General features: G+C 39.7%; 1 protein-coding gene across 1 annotated transcript in view; it reads right to left on the bottom strand.

Annotated features, from left to right (window-relative positions):
- Positions 1-21,583, bottom strand: part of faf1 (Fas (TNFRSF6) associated factor 1) — an 83,737-nt gene that overhangs the window by 24,041 nt on the left and 38,113 nt on the right. The window contains exons 9-13 of the mRNA XM_042480971.1: positions 15,635-15,730; positions 14,708-14,831; positions 14,535-14,598; positions 14,345-14,426; positions 6,579-6,733 (exon numbers count right to left, since the gene is read on the bottom strand). Coding sequence (XP_042336905.1) covers positions 6,579-6,733; positions 14,345-14,426; positions 14,535-14,598; positions 14,708-14,831; positions 15,635-15,730 — 521 coding nt within the window. The remainder of the gene's footprint in view (positions 1-6,578; positions 6,734-14,344; positions 14,427-14,534; positions 14,599-14,707; positions 14,832-15,634; positions 15,731-21,583) is intronic.

The raw sequence follows: 21,583 nt of genomic DNA, 5'->3' as shown, positions 1-21,583 counted from the left end.
CACAACTCGTGGCATTAAGGACTTTAAATCCAATTCTGCATTTTCTTATTCCATCAGAGTGACATGCTATCTCAATTGGAACCGTAGGTGAATTAGTATTCCTCACCAGACACCTAGAATTGATAGGGCAAGAGAGGATTTCTTATTCCATTACAAAGACAGAACTTTTTAAATTAACATTTCAGAGAGGGAAAAGGGTAGCAGGCAGCCGGGGCCCCACCAAGCTCCCTGTAAATGTCATAATATTAATGAATTGCTATAGACTGAATGCAAATATAGATTAGCTTTTTTTCTCCTGCCTTTTAATAAGATCTACTTTAATAACTGGCTGGTAAAATAGAGAAGTAATGGAATGGGTGGAGGGACAGCGGGTCAAAAGAAGAAGATAGATGGAAGGTATGCTGTCTGTGAGGGGGTGTTACTCATTAAAACATGAAGCCAAAGCTGAGGGAGCTACTTGCAGACTTCTCAAACTGTCAAATATCGTGCTTGAGCTCACTTTGGTGCTTTTTTAAAGTAATAATCATACTAGTGCATGCTAAAAATATGGATGACAGACTGAAAGATGTGTGAAAAATATAAAAGCTACAGCACCTGAGGTCAAATAAATTTTAAGAAGCAGTGTTTAGGATTTAGTGGCTTCTAGGAGAAAGAATTGCAGATTGCAACCAGCTAAAACTTCTACCGTGTGTCAAGCATGAACTCCTGGTTAGGATTCCTTCATTGTTCAGGAGGTTTTTATCAGAAGATTAATTATGAACAGAGGTTTCCTCCTCTCCATGAAGAGGTGCCAGGTGATTAAGACTGGTAAAAACACTGAGCGAAACAGTTTAAAATGACAAATCGGGGTTATTTTGACATTGTTTGACTCGCCACAGACTGGTCACTCACCCAGCACCTGCTAATGTATGCTCACCTTTTTTTTCTGATAACTTAAGATCCAGACATTCAAGAGGTTTCACTGGTTGCAAAATTATCGACAGAGGTTTTCTCTCAAAAATAAACAATCCCAGTCACGTTAAATGCTAAAAACACTAAATAAAGAAGTTTCAAGTTTAAAATTGGTGTTTTTCAAATGCTTTTCAGCTTGTGGAAGGGCTTCTTGTAAGGCCAATGCAAAAATGCAAATGCCTCTATCAAGTAGCAGTGTTTTATTTGTCAGCTCTAGGCTGCAGCAGAGACATGCAGGTAGAGCATAGCTAGCTCCAAGGATGAGGACCCGCTACCTATGTAGATATAAATTGCTCATCCTACATTAACATAAACAGATTCTTTTTTTAAGGTGATTATACACTAAAGAAAACATACTTATTATATTATATTCAATTTCTACCATTTTATCCCACTGCATCCTACACACAGGACTTTTACAATGTTTTGAGACATGCTTCTAACACTTTTCAAAATGTTGAACTTTTAGTGACCCACATCTTGCAATGAAGAAGTTGGGTTCCCTAAATCCTACTGATCATTTTGTCCTGACATTTGTCTCCGTTCAGACCTCGACCCTGGAAGACTATTACAATAGGGCCACAGGGAAACTCTAACCTGTAATGAAAGGCCAGTGAACAATGGACACTAACTTGAAGGGTAACCTAATCTTAAATCTCCCATCAAACACAAGCCAACCAGCTTTGGTTTCTATCTCAAAACTGAGAAAGTCAGTCTCCCACAGTAAAAACGAAATCATCATCATGACATAAAAACTGCTCACCTTGTAACACAACCTTAACCTGAACATGTATCCACTGTAAAAATGACAGAAATGCTGTAAACGGGATATGAATGTACCTATAGAACAGGTATGAACACAACACTGAGGGCAAGAGGAAGTCAAGCTTGTGCAAGAACTAAGGTGAACAGTTCAGCAACGTCTCATCCAGCCATAACATAACACGGTAAAGAATGTCGGTACCAGACCTGAATGCCTTTAAAATCCTTTAGGGGTAACTACATGTAGAGGAAACACCTGCATGGAACTTGCAGCTAACGTGAGTTTAAGGACTCTGCTCCAGTGGTTAATGTGATTGACAGCTTCTAATTTGTCACCAATCCCATCTCCATCTCTCCACTAAACACCCAGACAGCTAAAATAGTTAATGTTACCCCGGACTGTCACATCACATTCCGTCAGATCAAAGTGGTGCGTGAAGATGCGAGTAGACTGGTTAGACCTGACATTTGCTCCACTGAGCAGCTGATGAGTCAGGCCAGTACAGTAGCACTGCAGGGAATATTTTTGCCAGCCACCTGTATGGGAGTTATGTATGAGAACCGGATGCTCCAATTGCTCACTGTGTCATACACACTTTGTTTCAGAGCAAACATGGACATGTTTTGATTTGAAAACGACATTTTGTTCTCCCTCTCAGCATTTATGTTTTCAGGTAGGAGGATGTCAAGAGGAGAAGTCAAGTGTGCAGAAAAGATTTGCATGTTGAGTTGTGCTCTTAGCAGTTAAGAGTACAACTTAAACTCAAAGTTCATTGTCATATTTTTGTGTCAGGCCCTTGTATGCTGTTGACAATTCAAATCTTTGTAAAAGATTTAGAAAAACAATAACGTCACTTTGACCCCCTTTAACCTTGCAATAAAATGAGTTTTGTGTGCTTAACCAAATGAAAGTACAGGTGTAAATGCACCCAAAATGCATTTAGGACAGACTGTGATCCAGTTGCCCAAACCACCTCTGGAGGTGGTGAGGGATGCATTATGAACATACGGAACACAAGCGTAAATGTAAGTGTGTTTCAATCCACATACAACAGCTACTAGGAATGGGAATCAAGAGGTGGTTCCAGTTGAAAACTGAAACTGAACTGAAACTTGCAACAAGAAGGAGTCATGGCAAACATTGTCCAAATCATGGCATCGTTTCAAGAAGAAAAATGAACTGCTGCTTGGTATGTCAGTATAATGATCATTTCAAATAAGGTTGAAACACCAGCAATATGCTAAAACATCTTTTCATTTAATATGGGCTTGAATTCCAGGACTGCCATATGTCTGACACTCTTTGCACGTGTGCAACTACTTTCCAACCGAGCAGAATGTCCCTTATTACGAGTACTATCATGTTAGAATAACATGACCAACACGCTGTTTGACATGCATGCCTTTTATCTCCTTTATTTCTACACTGTGTTCAGACTCAGAAATGATTAAACAGATGCACTGGTGCTGAAAATCTACATAGGCCTACATTTTTTTCCATGCAGGAAATTGATAAGGAATCAATAACATTAACATTGTCAGGTGGGGCAGGACCCACTTGGACTTCAGGGCCCCACTGCCATACCGGGACATGTCACAGTCAAGACGAGACCAATGGCTGCTTTCAATTTAGTTTGACAAAAGTAGAAATTTTGAACTGGACATGTGAGCTTGTTGGGGACACAGGAGACACGTAAAATCAGGTGTAAATATCACCAGGTTAAATCATATCTTGTTAAAATGTGGTTTCGATACATATTTTAAGGTGTAGAGGGGGTCTTAAGTTTACATTTTACAGGTGCTTGTACAGATATGTTAACATGGAATAAAGTGTGTAATAGATTTGAGGAAGCATGACCCTCACTGATAAAATGATCTACTTTCAGTGCGGTTATCTACTTGTAGTTTCAATATTTGCCATGTGCAATGACAGTACAGGGCCTGTACGATATATCAGATTCATTTCCCATGGGCGACAATTACACTGGCATCCAATCAGCGGAACTGCATTTATGCATAATTAATTATTTAACTGGAAGGCCTGTGAGAATACAGAGGGCTCAGCAACAGGCACATTCCAATATCAGCAGGTTCAACACCCGCGCAAGCGCACACACACACACACACACACACACACACACACACACACACACAACCAAAAAAAGAGAAAAAAATTCAGGATACCTTTCTAACAGCCTGTGTGATTGATGCCAATCACCAGTCACTTTGGATCAACCAGAGAGCGTGAGAATCCAGAGAAGCGGTGTATGTGTGAGTGAGCGAGTGAGCGAGTGTGCACATGTGCATGCATGCGTTAGCAGCAAAGCTGTGACTAGCTGTGTGTGATGAAAAGCTCCAGATGTTGCCTGCCTTTTAATGTGCAATAAAAAGGCTCAGCTGGGGCAAAAAGCAAAGGAGGCCAAAGGGAGAGAAAGGAGACTGGAATGAAGGAAGGAGTGAATTTCCTTAAAAGAAATAATGGAGGGGTGAGGTCAGGGTGCAAGTCTTTCTTAAATGGCTGCTACCAGAGGGCAGGCTTAACTCTGGAGTTTCTGGGGAGAGGGTTGAGGTAGTAGGATAAAGCGAGGGGAAATAAAGCGAGATGGATGGATCAGGAAGGAAAATATGTAACAGGAAGAAGGGGGGAAGAGGAAGAGAACACTGGGCACAACACTAATGAGCAAACCCAATCAAACCCTCAGCAGGTCCTCCTTTAGCTTCAACATGTCCATCATTTATTAAACAATGCTGACTGAATTTATTTTCAATTTAATTTCCAAGATTTTACTCCAAACTGTTCTATCCAGACAAAAATATCCATTCTAGTAGCAGGAGCTGTGTAATACACAGGTGCCGCATAGACCTGCCAGTTACAAACACAGACTGTTTGTGCGGCACCAAAACTTTGAGCGTGAATGGAGAGATAGAGATGTTTGGACTCTAAGGGAGTTCTTCGTCTCCCACTGACCCTCTATTCAGACAGCTTAGTCAAGATTGCCCAATCAGGGGCCTCACCGTGCAAACACAACGCCTTTTGTTAGCATGCAACCTCCGTGCTTCAAAAAGAGAATGAAGTAGAAGAGGGATTGAGGAGGCAGAAATGCAGGGTGTGAGCAATGGAGAGTTGAATGCCAGCAATTAAGGACATGTCCACACTAATGCGAATAGATTTGAAAAACGCTGTTTATGTGTCAAATGAGGCTTCCATCTACACTAACATTTTAGATCAATTTCTACAAGCTTGCTGTCGCAACTGAAATGACAAAACACAGATCTCATCTTCAGTCTTTGCAGGCTTAAAATATTAATAACTATATAAGTATCAAAAGTGATGATACTAAAACAAGATAACAGCTTCTTTAACAGGGTACTCTGGCAGTTTGCAGAGCCCTCTGCACACAATCAAGCTGCTCTCCCACTGAAATACATTCAATATCCTCTTTATTAGATACAACTCAGTATGCAAACAGTCCACTCCTCCAGACAGTAAGTCACATATAAATAAAACATAAGGATTAAGCATGCAGTCAGGGCTTAGAGGTTCAGTTATTGCTCTACTTTAACCTCATAGTTGGCAAATGCAATACAAAACTCAATATGATTCTGATCGGTGTGCGGATCTCTGAGGGGTCCAGAGACTTTAATACTTAAAATGCAGTTTATTATTATTTTTTTAAAAGAAATTGGTTTTGTTTATTATTCTGATTAATTATAAAAACTGTTTTCTCACTTGACTCCAGGGAAGACACCAGGGAATGCGACTGGACTTAGCTTTATAAAACATTGTGTTATATAGGTAATCATTTATATAATCAATTATAAATACAAAATATATTAAATATAAACTAGACTTGATTAAATTGTTCTGAACACTCAAGTGGCAATGTTTTATGGACTGTAGCTTAAAACTGTTAAAACTGAAAACTACCTGGTTTTACAACTGTAGTGCTAGGGGCTGAAACAATAACAGAAAAATGAAACTTGACTACTAGATTGCAATCCTATATTAAAGCACCATAAATTACAAAAGTTATACAAGTTGGATTAATACTGGTTGAGCATGGTGTCTACAAAAGTAAATGTCACTTAAGTGGTATTTTAGGGCTGAACTATTCCACCACTAATTCTACTTATATTATATTATACAGGTGTCCCTATCATTGTGTCAACCCCATGTAGTGTACCACATAAAAGTTTTATTGTATCAGCCCAATGAGTAACCATGACAAATTATTTAATTGATTAATTAATTAATTAAGTAAGTAAGTCATATCATACAAATGTAAGAGCTCAACAATAAGGGTTGCCCAACTGCCTGGGGCAAATAAAATGCCACACCAGGCTACTTAATTTAGCAGCTCACAAGCCTGACCACTGAAGTTGTAAAGATTAAAAATATTGTTTGTGGTGTTTTTGAGCTAAGAATAACAGTAGCTAAGGAGTGAGCCATCTTGCTTCCCTCTCATCTTTGTTGATTTGCACAAGCGCAGTAACGAAAGGGCACTCGTGAGAAAATGCTGGTGGGTAATGACAAAGTTCATAATTTGAAGTCTGAGCATGCTTTTTAGTTTTCCTGGAAACACAAGTTTTAAGGTTATTTTTATCTTTTATTGCAGTTATTACAATGCAGCTAGAGAGTGATTGCCACAGGTTAGAACTGAACCCAGGCCGCTGCAAAGGACACAGCCTACATGGTGCAGACGCTCTACACTCGCTGAGCTGAAGGCCACCCCACTACAAAAGTATTATTTGGTAAAGGCAGTGAGATACACAGACATGATGGAACAAAAGACAACATGACGCAGCTATTAAATCCTGCAGCTCTGAAACCAGCTAGTTGCTTGAAAAAAATCAAACTTTGGTACCTGGCTTTGTTAGCTTCTTTAGTGACATCCCAGGCCCATGTGATGAAGTTCTGGCTCAGGTAGGAGACAATGGAGTCAGCGCACATCATCTGGGAGCAAAAGACGTTGCTGAGGACACTGTCATCATTGTGGAGGTAGATGGCCAGCAGCTTTCTCTGCAGAGAGGAGCAGATAAGAAAAGAAGAAAAGTGAGTTAGAGAAAGAAATGTTGTGATCAAATGTGATTTGCTCTGGATTCTTGTCCTGCTAAAGTGGGAACTGATTCAGTTAAGGGGGAAACAAAACAATAAATAGTATGGTAAACTGTTAATAGAGGGATCAACAACTTTTGTTAAGTTTGACAAAGAGACTTAACAGATTATAAATTTGATGACCAACTATAACATAAACACCTCCAAAATTAATGAACTGTCAACTCTATTTTCTTTCTGTCTAAAATGATAAAAAATTAAATTCTAAAAATGTTAGCTCTTAGATCTGTGCAGATCCGCAGTGTGAGATCCGTCGGCCACGTGAGGGTGTCTCATCACTGCAGAGACATTCCCACATTACATGACCGTAAAATGACACGAGGGACCTCTGGGTGCAGCGCCAGCATGACTTCTACAGACCGCCGCACGGCCACAACTGGCAAAAAAGCAAATACCACGCAAAATCAAATGGAGAGCGGTGTAAATAAAACTTCTCTTGGAGGCGACGAAGATATGGAGAAAACAAAACAGACAAATCACTCTATTTATTTTACACCAAATGCCAGCAGCCTGTTCAGGTTAGTAGCGGCAGGGCCAGACAATATTGACGAAGCTCCAAATCCAAGGATATTGACACCATCATATAAGCCTGGCAGATTCTCCCTACTGACAATCTAATTAAAAAACAAACACACCCACAAACATAAAAGGTTCCAGGGGACAATGTTGGAAATAATGCTCTCTAAATTACATGTCACTTCTCTTGCTATATAAGAACAAATAAGAAAAACTCTCTCAGTCTCTGCTTGGTTCATTTTTAACCATGGCTGCCGAGAGGGAGTCAAAAGGTCTGTTTCTCAGGAGCAGTAATCTAGGCTACGTACGCCAAAAAGCAAAAAATCTACACAGGGCGTAAAACGTGAAGGGAAGTGAAAGGAGAAGTTGTGCTATACTGTGGCCTGTGTAGAATAGGAATGGGAGAGCACTGCTGTGTTTGCTCAACGATTAGTGCTTTAGAATAATCTCCAGGGCTCCTAGAGAGAAGGAGCCGGGGACTCATTCATTGGGGCGATTCAACGGCCTGAAAAGATTAAACACTCATGCTGAGAAGACAAGCAAATTCAGTCTTGAGAGAGGAATGAGTGTGAGGGGAGGGAGAGTTTTACAACATGAAAAAAAAAAACCTGATACACGCTCAAACACTGACGTCCCAACACACATGCGCACATGCACAAACTTAACTGTGTGGTAAAGTGAAGGACTCACACTCACACACATGCATGCTCAATTAGAGCAAGTGTAAAGACTAATCAAAGTGGGCATTTTTCGCCAACTGAACTCCTTCATCTTAGTTAAACTGTCCGTACCCCTCTGTTCCCTCTCCGCTTTCAAGTCAGATCTTTTGTATTGCCTGTCTGAGTGGGGAGGAGCAAATCCCTCAGTTCAGCTAAATTACTAGGTTCGACCTGAGTGAGATAGTGACCCCATAGCCCTTCCTCACACCTGTTCGCCTAAATCTGAGCTGGCTTTGTGCGTTTTAAAAGAGAGACTAAAGATTTCACAGTGTTCACATTGAGTCACTTTTTGAGCCTCTGACTGTATAATCAATATCTCTCTTACTCTGAAGATAGATCAATAAAGAGTTTGACTCGTGGATACATTTGATAAAAACTGTGAAATGTGATTTTAAACACCAATATTTTTCTAGTGAAACCAAACATCTTTTGCTGGAGCAGAATATTTTCTATTGTGGTGTGGTGTCTGCCTAAATGAGGCCCCTGGAAAGATGAATATCTGTGACACATAAAAAATATATTACTTACTGCACTGTGCTGTAGTTACTTGAGATGGGTATGAGTACTCGAGTACTTAATTTTGATGACAATGTTTGTTCAATGTAAAGAGTGATTGCATTTTTTTCACTTTGTGAAAGAAAACATAAATATAAGAAATTTAAACATAAACTGACCCTATTCTATACTAAAATATTCATATTGCAGTGCAAGCTTTGTAACAAACTTTTTTTTGTAATTCTCTTTTTACTGGTATATATATGAACATATAAAAACAAAATCCATAACCAAATGAACATCAAGAACCTAAAGGCATGGGGAAAAAGGACAAATAAATAAATCTTTTTTAAAAATGAATAAATTAATAAGGATATTTGAAATAAAAGGGCAGGGGGTAAATAAACAAATTCAAAAAATAAAGTAAAATAAGGGTGAAAAATAAGTAGAAAGGCAAACAAAACATTCTGTAAATAAGTATTTTGGATAAAACATACAAACAGAGGCAATAGGAGGCAGCTGGTTACACTATAATGTGTTTCTGATACTTATTCACACAAAGTCTGGTCTGACATTTCAAACATACACCATGTATTTTATCTAGTTCTCATTAAAAGTATACTTCTGGGTTTTCAAATTAAAAGCCATTCTCTCCATTACATAAATATTGTATACTAAATCAGTCCATTTGTCAACACTGGTTATTACTTTTTCATAGCCATCCTTGACAGGTTTTTCTTACAGGCCATCGATAGTATTCTTAACAAGCATTTATCCCTTTTCTCCATTAAAGTTGCTCCACTCTAACCAGATACAACAGTTTCCAAGTTGACATGAATTTTGTAGCATTAAACTTGCACATCTTAACTAATATCTACATTCTGTGTAGTGTGGAAAGGTAGCCTCAACCTCACCCCATTTGCATTTTTGCTTGTGTGTTCATTTCGGACCCTATTGTTACATTAGATTTTTTTTCAATCTTTCTGTCCACTGCTGATCAAATGATGCAGCCTGAACAACAGGGCTTTCTGATGGTAATGAGAGCAGTTAGATTTTTAATGCAGGCTTGCTGTATAAAAGATTGTGTCTAAAATCAAAAAACTCCTCTCTATTACTTTCTTGTGAAAATAAGTGCCCTCATTCAAACACTACTTATTGCCAAAACTAGATCTTAACTACTCTTCATGAAACCACATCCACAGCTGTGAAGGGCACTCTATATTTAATATGAATACGACCAAAATCCCAGGTAATATTTTGTCTCTTATCACAGTACCTAACTGTATAACTGATACATCCAGGCCTTTACTGTCACTATCACCCAGCATTAATTTAAAGCGTCGGTGCCAACAGATAAACAATATACTGTATTTGTGACAGTGACAAACAGTCTGACATTATTCTTAAAATTTGAAGCCTGTTTGTGAGAACTTGAAAGAGAACTCTGGTGTTTAAGTAGTATCTCATCCCTGAAAGACAGTTAATGGTTTAATCAAAGATCTGTCTTCTGTGGCTGACACCTGTTTCACATCAAGAGGAGGGTTTTAATCGCAGGGTTTTAACACGACGTGTTTAACAGCATTCAGAGGAGACCAGTGAGCGAGAAACAGACATACACAGACAGGTACAGCGGGAAGGAAGGACTGAGAAAACCCAGATAGTGATTGTTCTACAGATGGCAGGCTCAGTCTGGAAAAGCAAACACTTCAAAATGAAGAGCTCAAATGACTGATCTAATGACCTTGAACACACAGTGTGAAAACACATTTAGATCGATGACCAACCACACAAGAGGCTCTTCACACCTGAAAACATATTTCCTCTTTATGAAATAAACAACACCAAATTCTTAACTTTTTCCAAAGTGTTATTATACTGTATTAATCAAAAGCACTGTCAGCTTTGAATTACAAGCATTAAGACAAGTATGTATCTTTTGGCGATGTAAACTCGTGATCATGTACTGATGGATAGGAGGATAAAATGTAGGTTAAATATAGTCACATATAAGAAATGTATATCTATGGGACTCCCTAAAACTTTGGTATTACACTTGAATGGGTGTGTTTTTCTTGGATACAGCAGTGCGCGTTTCAGTGAGCTCATGGACCGTCTTAGCTTGTCTTCTGAGTGCGCACTCTTATTCAAATATCTGTGACAGCACAAACGTGCATATAATCAATCATGTAATCTCTGAGTTTGCTAATTGAGTTTACTTCCATTGCACATTGCGCAACAAGTCCTCTATTTCTAGATTTCCACCTTCGTTTTCTGCATTTTTACAATCATTCTCCATGAATTAACTCCACCTGTTAACTCCATTAACTCCACCAGGATGACTTTATTCTGTAGGCCAACCCGGAAGCTAATGTCGCCCCGGTTCCCTTATCAAAAAGCTTATGGGATTTTTCCATTGGATTTTGGATTATGGCAGAAAATAAGCTCTGTGGTAAACAAATGTTTATGATACCTACACATTATGTTCAGCAAGATAATCATCACAAATGAACACCACTTTCTGAATTTTTAAGCCTAGACGTAATCGACAGAAGTAAAAAGCTACTGTTAACCTACTAGGACTGACTGTAAAGCTGTGTTCGCCGGGACTTGATATGATTACGTAGTGTTAACCACAGACCTTATTTGAGGCTTCTAAGACTTTGAGACGAGGGAGCCGGAGGTGCTTAAATGCTACTTAATTTCCCAGTTTTAAGACTCATTTTTGAGGTTTTCTATTTAGGCATGACAGTAATCACTTCAGGTGCAATCGGTAAACTAGTGTTGCTTGTGATTTGCAGCCCTAGATCTGGTAGATATAAGTACACAGACCATTCTGAATTTCCAGTGCTCTTTCCGCTTCACTCTGCGAGGCTATTGCTTGGTTTTAAAGTGGATACTTGGTGGTGATAAATCCCTGAACTCCCCTCTCCAGCAAGGCTATGAATTTTGATGTGTCTTTGTGTGTGGCAGACAGGAGAGAGGAGTGGAGAGTGGAGGAGAGTGGGGTTAGAGTGATTAACCACTGCGTTGATGGGGATTTAGTGAGGATCGTGGTTAGTGATGGGTGGCCTATCTCTCTGTACGCTCTGACTAACCACTGATCCCCAAGAGGGTTCAGCTCAGCTCAGCTCAGCTCTGCAGCCCAAAGCATTTTCATTAAGGATGGATTGAGTCTATCTCAACAGTCCCCCAACACACACCTTCAGAAACACTTCATCAAATGTAGTGTTTTGCTTAGTGATTAGCCCCTCCCAGGCTTTGAGAGAGTGAGACTGATTCCTCTGTTTATAAACCCACTGAGTAGTCCCCCTTCAGTCAAATCTGCCCTTTTCCAATATCCCCTTAATGAAGTAGGCTTTTTTCTACGATGAGGACACAAAAACTAGATTCCTTTTCAAATGGATGCAAATAGCAAAGGATGGGATGGCTACGTAGATGGAAGAGGGGGCAGCGTAGTCGTGCGCATATGCTACTGTGTAATGAAACCGTCAAAAGCAGCATGTTTCGGCCTGGCGTCTAGGACGCTTGTGACAAAACAGGACAAACACAGAACAGATCAAATAGCTTCTGTTTTCATGCAAAATTCTTTGCACATATCCAGCTTCTCTAAAGCCACTCTAACCACGGCACAGTTGGCAGACTAAGTCAAGCTCACCCAGAATAAAACAAAATACAGTGAAAATGAATACTATTTCGCCCCTACGCTGTGTAGAGCACAGTGGTAGAGTACAGTACAGAGTGTGTGAACACCAGGGAGACATCGGCCATATTGTGCTGGCTTAGGAGAGGAGATCAGCTGGGAAGCAGGCGAGACGCCAAGCTTCTCTTTAGATTTTTTCCATCTCAGTTTATTTCACACTCTCTTCATCACACTTATCCTTCAACCTCTCATGCTTTTATTTCTCTCGTTCTTCTCACTCAGTCTTTTCCTCTGACATTCACTTTTTGCACCCTCCTCTCCTCTCAGACCACGTTCTCTGTTCTGTGCCCCCACAATCATCTCCTACACCCTCCCTCCCTCCCTCCCTCCCTCACTGTGAGCCTGGTGATCTGAACCCCCCTAACATCTTGCTGTGTCCTCACAGTCTAATAAGGCTGTAATCCACACAAGCTGTCAGTTGATACAAGCATCCTTAAAAGGACAAAAGCCAAAAAACAAGCGGGGAAAGTGGACAGCTAAAAATAAAGCCTCAGCTGTCAGGGTGAAAATTTGATGAGGGGTTTGATGAAATTATATCAATGTGGCTATAAAGCCCTCTCCACACAGCAGGCCACAGGGGGCAGACAAATAACAGTAAACACTGTAGGAAAAAAGGACCTCAACTTTCAGTTAATTAAACTATTGATGCCAATGGACTACAAACAAAGGTACTGTTAACATTAATCTGTGCCTGCTGGTTACATATCTTTTGTTCCTCTTTATTTGCTTGTGATTGGCATATGCTGTTATGATTGTCCTGACTGGTCAGTATATTTACTGCATGTATATATTCCAGCAAAAAAACGGATGTTTGGCACAAAAAAAAAGACTCATACAAAAGCGTTCCCCCTCATTCACCACTTATGACCCGAAAGAAGTGTTTAAGGGTGTATTCATCGACACAGACTCTGCCCTCTACCTTGTGTTGTCCCATATGTAGCACATTTCCAAAATGGAGCTGCAAAAAAAGCAGACACAGCGCCAAAAAAACCCCACAAATACAGCAAGATGTAACGCCAAGCGTACAAAGCTGGGGTTGGCCTTCACTCTGACTTTCACTTTTGCTTTCAATTATATTTACAGATAGTAGCTGACAATTTCTGCAAATCATACCTTTAAACTAACTTTAAACTAAATTTCAACGTGGTATACCATATATGACGGTATCACTGTAGGATGCTAAAACCCCCTCCTGAGTTTGTTACGTTCTCTTGGCTGTCTTGCCATTCTCAATGCACAACACACTCACGAGATGTCAACAAAAGGTAATATTCTTAAACCCATTTTCCTTACTAAAAGGAGAAAGACAACCATACACCTTCTGTATTCATGTTTCTCTCTTACTTAAACTAAAACTATCCTCTTGTTTTTTTTTTTATTTTGGGACCCATGTTACCAGGTGAGAGCAGCTGCACTGGCCTGTAGCAGTATACCACACCAATGCAGCCCATTGTCTGTTTTTTAAACAAATCTAATTTCAGTCCCCTGCTGCTCAGACCTCAGTGGGAATTCTTCATGATCTCATCTTCTACAGCAGTTCAGTGATCGCCAGAACCTGGTGAACACTGATGAGGACAAAAATCCTGACAAGGTACCCCACTCTCTTTTCTGCTCAGTCTTTAAACTGTGTGTATGTGGGTGTGTTTACACAGAGCTTTTACTAAACTAATATAATGATCACGCTAGAAGATCCATTCTACAATTTACTGCAGCCTGAAAAAGTACTTAAAATACTGAAACTGGTACTAATACTGACCACTGTGTCTGAAATTCCCACCAGCTCAGTAATGAAGGAAAAGATATGAGAAACGCAGTATCTCCCTTGACAGATAGAGAATGAATAATATCCTGCTCAGCCTGTGTTCCTCCTCTGTGTTGTCTTAAGCAAAGAAAACTGCTCAAAAAAAGCAGTGACTGGTCTCTACTCCAAGCAAGGATAACATGAGTGCTAGTGGACAGGGCAGAACTGGCAACATAAGTGTCTCATATATTACGCAGTCAAAATTAAAAGTGCTATCCATTTTTGTATGTCAGTAAATTAGAAACCTTCCTATGAGGCTGCGAACTGTTAATAAGCTTACTTACATCTCTGGCTTTGCCATAGAAGGCCTCTTGAGACGCTGCCTCCAAAGACCCAATGAAAAACATTGGGTGGGTCTCCCCATACCTAAAAGACACACATAACAGACAGTACATGAAAGCATTGTTACATGCAAGCCTTCTTTATTTTCAAAGTCCTTTGAATCAATATGAGGTGCGCCTGGTGTTAGCTCACCTTGAAGAAAATTCGGCAGTAAAGTGCAGTAAGGCATCAGCTTCATTCTCACTATTCTCTGGCACTGTGAAGGGATAAAAATCATTTTAAAGTCAAGTTTTAAGATGAATGTTGCTGGCGTTTAATACCTGGAGCTTAAATTAAAATCACTTAGCTATCTCCACTGGACTTACTCATAGGTGATTTCCGACAGGTAGAGGAGCCCATTCCAAACATGTCTGAATCATCCACACCAAACTCTGACGCATCCTCGAAATCATCCCCCTCACTGTCGCTGACCATATGGACATCTGCACACTGCAAACATGAATGATGCATTCATTTCTAGAATTTTTTTAATCAACAGACGTAATTAAAGAAATACACAAAATGATCATCTGTATATCAATAATTCACCCAACGTTAGGGTGTTTTCACTTATAGTCCTCTTAAAAAAAAAATCAAACAGGAAAAGGAAACAGTTTATTTGAAAGAGTATTCAGTTCTCTCTCACAAACCCAAACTCTCACAAAACTTGCGTCATATAATACAGTTCTCATTAATCCAGTGGTATGCTCAGAACTTCCCAAACAGGCAGTCCTATCTGACAGGGAACTGAAATAAAAGTGAAAAATAAAAGTGCTCTCTTTGAAGCCAGACTCCATTGACAAAAACAGTCATTATTTACCTCACTGAACACAGCAAAGTAGCTGTTTTCATCAGTGGAGTCTGGTTTTAAAGAGATAGCTTTTACTTTTAGTTCAGTCCCCTGTTGGAAAGGGCTGTCTAAATATTTGACTGGATACAAGACTTAGATTATACTGCATGAGTTATGTGAGAGTTTTCAAAAGGATGTTTTAATATAGTTCTGCTGTTATTAAACCCAGACCCCTACAACTTCAATTCATCACAAATTTTCTAAATTTTTTGTTCACCAGAGGCATGCAAGAAAATGTTTCCTTCATAAATTTAATGTAACAATGAGTGAGTAATTGATATACAAATGGTCACTTTGGGGATAAAGTATTCCTTTAACGGAAGCATTTCATTGCCATGTTTTATATATGAAGTATTAACAGTGGCCAAGGAGAAAGTAATTCACAGGACAGAGTGTTTCATACCTCTTCTGTGGGTTCCTGGGAATTGGCTGGTGAGGACCTTCGACAAACACTGAGGTGATGGCAAGGATAGCTGATCCCAGAGACAGCTAGTGTCATCTAAAAACAGGAAACATTATGAAAGAGAGATTAAATGTAGTCGAGCAAGCATGACCAACCACTTGGGGGACATTGTAAAGGGTGACTGTCAAGTTTAATTGAGTCCTATTTGTTTATCAGGGGAAGTGAGTGATTTCTACCAGGGTTCATACAGACAAGGGCGAGTAAAATTTTAGGACTTTCAAGCACTTTTTCAAGCAATCCTTTTTATGTACGAATAAAATTGTTTTCTCAAAAACCATCTGTTGCAAGAAAATGGTGCAAATTCGTAAAAGGAGCAAACATGCTACTAGGGCCTAAAATCAATTCTTTATTAATTAACTTCCAAATTATACTTAAAAACTCGCATTAACGGCTGATGCTGCTCTGGTGTGAGTGTTTTGCAGGCTAGCAAAACATCCTGGTGCCGACTATTTTCTGGTGTTTACTGATTAGCACCAATAAGGAATTAGCAAATTATTGCAACCACAGCCGTAAAACAAGTATCTAACAATTTATCATTTTGTTCTCCTCTTAATTATATTCAAGTACTTTTTCAAGAACAAAGTCAAAAAAGGCCTGCTTTTCAAGGTATTGCACAACTTAAATTTCTGAGTGACCAAGTACTTCAAGCACCTAAAGCACTTTTTACAAACCATGTTTCTACTGATTTCTACTTCTTACAAAAGACTAACCTTTAATCAGAACAAACCACAACTTACTTTCAAGTTGCACATCACGTTTCATGTTTCTTAAATACGTTGGTTAGCATTATTTAGGACAAGGTTTCCCCAGGCTGTAAAAGCATAGCCTAAATCATGAGATAATTAACAGCTTGCTCATCTCTCTAATTAGTGAATAAGTTTGATGAGGTTTCTATACACCTGCAGTAGCTGCTGATGGTATGATGGTGGTTGGTGGTAAGAGAACACCTGACTAATGAGCTCCCAAATTCAAAGCCAGGACTGTAAATGTCAGTGTTCAGCAGAGACTCATTACAGCTGTTGTCTCCAAGCATAGACCCCAAGGGACATCAACAATAAAGGCAAAGCAGCTGTAAGATGTAGTGATACTGGCTTTAAAAAAAAGAATGCAAGATTTAGGGGTATATCATATTCTCTCACACACACTCTCTCTCTCTCTCTCTCTCACACACACACACACACACACACACACACACACACACACACACACACACACACACACACACACACACACACACACACACACACACATATATATATATATAAAGGGAGTGGGTACTACTTTATGGAGATAAACACATTGCACCACCATGTTTCTACAGTAGCCTAGAACAGTCAAACCAAGCACTAACTCCAGCGCCAGCCATTTGCCTTTTCCACGTCAGCCACTGTGGTAAGAAGCCCAACAGCAGTGAACAGCACCGGAGTTCCCCTTTTGTAACGTGAAAGTGCTTTATTAAGTGTTTCTAGCTATCTAAATCACCGATGTTTGTTTTGGAGAGGAGGAGACCTTTGTGGATAATTCGGCATTTGATAAAAAATCTCCTTAACGTCTGGATTTTAAGTTATCAGAGAAAAAAAGGTGACTTTATTCGCATGTGTTGGACTAGCTGCCCACAGCGACATGCCAAAGTGCCTTGGAAATACATCGATTTTTAAACTGAAAGGCATTTTTTCAGTTTTTGATCAGTTTAGATTACCGGGACTTTTGGGGAGGAAGACTCCTCTGTGGATAATTCGGCTCCCAATAAACAAAGAATTCTAGTTACGAGAAGTTTTAGCAATCTACAATTCAATGCTCGGTGCCACTAAATCTCCCTAAATTTTACACACTTCACCTTTATGATTAATTCCCATCATGTAAAACTATGGAACCAAAATGCAACTCTAAACAATATAAACACTCAACATAAAAACACCTTTGTCAATTCCCATCAACACTGACACTGAGAGCATGACTGGCAACAATCAAACTGTAACCTACAGCCTGAATGCGCTGTCACAACTTGTCACAATAATGCGACAATATATTCACTGACGTAGTAATTGTTAAGAGTAGAGCCCAGATGCAAATACTTTTCTGGGAGAGTGAACTTCTGAACAACAGGGCTGAGGCAAGCTGGGTGTGATAAGAGCCAGAGAAGCTGCTCGTCCCCTGCTGAGGTCCTGTGATCTGCTCCATTGTCAGGTGCTAAGACGCACAAAGAGCAGCTGGACATGGTTGAATCAGGAGACGATTACATGCAACGCCAATTGAGTTTGAAAAGGGCTACACAGACCGCAGGGAGTTTCTCTTAAAATAGCGTGGTTCCTCATGCTGGCCTCAGCTTCTATAGCAGGGGAGAGAACAGTGTAACCACTAGACCTTGTCAGCAACATGGACTTACTCGTGAGTACTGCTGTGTACCTGGCACTGATAAGAACGAACATATCTGACAAAATGCAACACTATTATTTTCCATCCTTTCATACTACCTTATCTTCTCAGTGTTTTTTCAGAAAGTAAGTTCGCTGCAGCCAAAAGACCAAAATATTTGCACCAAACACATTTGGACAGTCGTGGCTGAGCTCCATGCAAGACTTGGTGCAACTAGTGTCAGGAAATATGACACTATGGGCTATAATAACTTTGGGTGTATTAGACCACGATGGTAAAAAAAAATCAATCATCATTTTCAATCAGAGCAGCAGATAACTGAAACACAATTCCTGCACATATTAGATAATGCGCATTTCTGTATGTTTCAAACACTTAAAACCTGGCTCAAGACAAACCAGTAGGGGTGCAAATCACAAGTTTCATCACAAATGTATTATATTGATTCTCTGGACAACAATACAATATTTGCTGATATCAGCCACAATAAGATTTTGACTTGATTAATACAGGGGCCTGCGGTCAATATGAGACAATATCAATAAATATCCTAATTTTTCTTGGCAGCTAACCATTACCTGCCATAAAACCATATCAGTGTATCATTACACCCCTACAATCCAATCATGATCAAAACTTTTTCAAGGAACCAACTGTTATTCTGAGACTGAAAAAAATGTATATTTAGTATGATGTTTTCTATGTGGTGTACTGCTTATAAATTTGCAAACCGTTTTACTTGCTAATGTTTTGCCTTTTCTGTCATTAGATAGGACAGCATTAGTATGAAAGGCTGAGAGAGAGGAGATGACATGCAGCAAAGAGTCACAGGTTGGAATCAAACCTTTGGCCACTGCAGCAAGGTCATGGCCTTTGCATATGGGGTGCCTGCCCCAGGTACAGCTGATACAAATTACCTATACAAATAACTGTGGCTCAACAGTTGTGCTGTGCATCACCTCTTTTAACTAAACTAAATGAAACTAAATTAAAATAAAATAATGAGCAGTACTGCTATATGGTAAAACTAACATTTTATATGATTTTTGCAATCAATGTGATGAAGCACCTTGATTTGTCAGGTGTTTTATTCACTTAGTTTACTAAACACAGACATGTTTGCCTGGTTTTTATATCTATTAACAATTTCCTTGTTGATTTTTCAAAAGAAAATGCAGTGTAGAACAATTATATAGTCAATGTATATATATATATAATAAATAAAGAAACAGTATACAACATTATCAATTATGCATCAACATTATTAGTCATTCTCAGACAGGGATAATATGTTTTGTGACTCCGACCTGCTCTCATCTAGCATCAGTCACCAGCAGTCCAGCACCTCTTTAACTCAGACAGTTTGGACACACATGTCAGATTCACTGGTAAGATGTCGAAAAAGTAAAGTGTGTGGAATAGTTTTAAAATTGATGAAGATGAACCCCAAAAAGCCAAGCGTCACATGAAAACTGTAAGAAACAGCTTGGCCGTCTTGCCAAGTATTATTTTTTCTCGCTATTATGGCTTCTGTAACTGTGACCTTAAAGCCAACATAGTGGCTTGCTGTCATGATATTTTAGGTGCATAAACTGACAACAAGAGTCAGACTCATATCATTGTCTCTTATTAATGCCCCAACCGTAAAAACTACATATATCATGATGAATGATTTTATAAATTTTTCCAAACCTTGGATGTGCTTTTTGTCTCTTAGATGTGGTTCTTCATACAGTAGGCTTCATGTTTGATGTTAGATCTATTGTTTTCAAAACTAAGACAAAAAACTCTAACTAATCCTCAGGAGAGGACCAACCATTTTACAGTTTATTGCAGAATCATAAAAAAGTTGACTATACTGATCACAATATTTCCCACTATGTCTGAAATTCCCACCCGCTCAGTAACTACGAGGAAGATATGAGAAACGCAGTATCTCCCCCGACAGTTCGAGAATGAATAATATCCTGATGAGTGTTCCTCCTCCCTGTTGTCTTAAGCAAAGAAAACTACTCAGAAAAAGCAGTGGCTAGACTGCCATGCAATGTTGAAACTACACAAACAAAGAATGACATCACCGCTAAAGGGACAGGCCAGCGGTGAAACACACATAACAAATACATATGAAAAATAGGACTCAGTGAATGAAAACCTCTCCCATGAGACCTCAAACAATCAGTCACCACAGAAACAGTGACAAGGGTGTACACACAGATAATAGCAGATTGTATTTCTTGTGTACTACCAATTACAAGCAAGTGTACTCTTGACAATTAGTAGTGTGTAAATGTCACAGCACGCACAGCTGAGGAACACCAACGAAGAACACTTAACTGAATTGCCTCGTCTTTTCTCATGTAACTTAACTCTAACTCATTTACTAGTCTGGTTTTGTTTACTAGATCACTGTGTTATTCATATTTTTCAACAGAACAGCAAAGTAATGGAGCAAAAACATCATTCCCTGAACAGTAAAAGTAAGCTAGCAATACTTTTTGTTTAGCGGAAGACAAAAAACAACAGTGACTTAAAGAAAAGCTATTTGAGACATGATGGGTCTCAGGCCTGAGGGCTGAATTAGCTCTGAGAGAGAGTTGTATGTATTGAGACGGACAAAGACATACAGCGTCTGAGCCTTAAGGATGTGAAGGCATGGCCCCAAGTCTATTCTGCCTATTCCCCAATCGAGTGGCAATCAAACGTGAGAATCTTAACAGCGGCTGCCGAGAGGATCCCCATAAACCCTTTACACCCACTACTCACAATGAGAGGCTTTCGTCTGAGGGCCTAATAAGTGTATAAATAAAGTTGATCACTTCCCCTGTCAAAGACAGCCTGGAGGGTTTGGGCTGACATGGATGCAAGGAGGGGAGGTGAAAAGGGGAAAAAAAAATGAGTTGAGTGCCTCTCAATCCTCTTCCTCGCTTTGACCCGATGGCTTCTCCCGATGTTGAGGTACACAAGTGCAGCTTGGCGGCTCAGTGGTGAAACGTGGAAACAAGGCTGAAGCGCCGCAGGGCACGGGGGGTGTGGGGGTGAGGTTAACCCCCCCAAATGACCCTCTCCCACATCTCCACACAAAGGAACTGGCTCCTCTTTTTTGGATTCTTTTAATTAACACTTGCATTGAGGCTCGAAGCATTCAGGGGCCGATACAGGGAAAGAATTTTCTCTCCCTTTCCCCCTCCCTCCTTTCCCCTCTTCCCTTCAACCCTTTCTTCCCTTCTCTACCCTTCTTTCTCTCCCTTCATTCTTTCTGTGTTTCATTTTTTCTTTTCTAGTGTAGGCAGTGTTTGGATTAGGTGTCTGGCTGTGAGTGTGAGATAATTACTGCTGACAGCTGCACTGACGGAAACCACAACCACAGTACCACCTTACTCCACTTTCTCTTTGATGGAGCAAAAAGAAGAACAGCAACAAAAGTGAGGAAGAGTCAGCAGTAAAGGAAAAGGTGGAGTTTTGATGGTTTTCGGGGCTGTTGCTCAAACTACAGGTTGTACTGGCTCATTTTCA

The sequence above is a fragment of the Plectropomus leopardus genome, chromosome 3 (genome assembly GCF_008729295.1).
Source record: "Plectropomus leopardus isolate mb chromosome 3, YSFRI_Pleo_2.0, whole genome shotgun sequence".
Lineage (NCBI taxonomy): Eukaryota > Metazoa > Chordata > Actinopteri > Perciformes > Serranidae > Plectropomus > Plectropomus leopardus.
The sequence above is the reverse complement of the archived record's forward strand: the minus strand, read 5'-3'. Positions and strand labels throughout refer to the sequence as shown.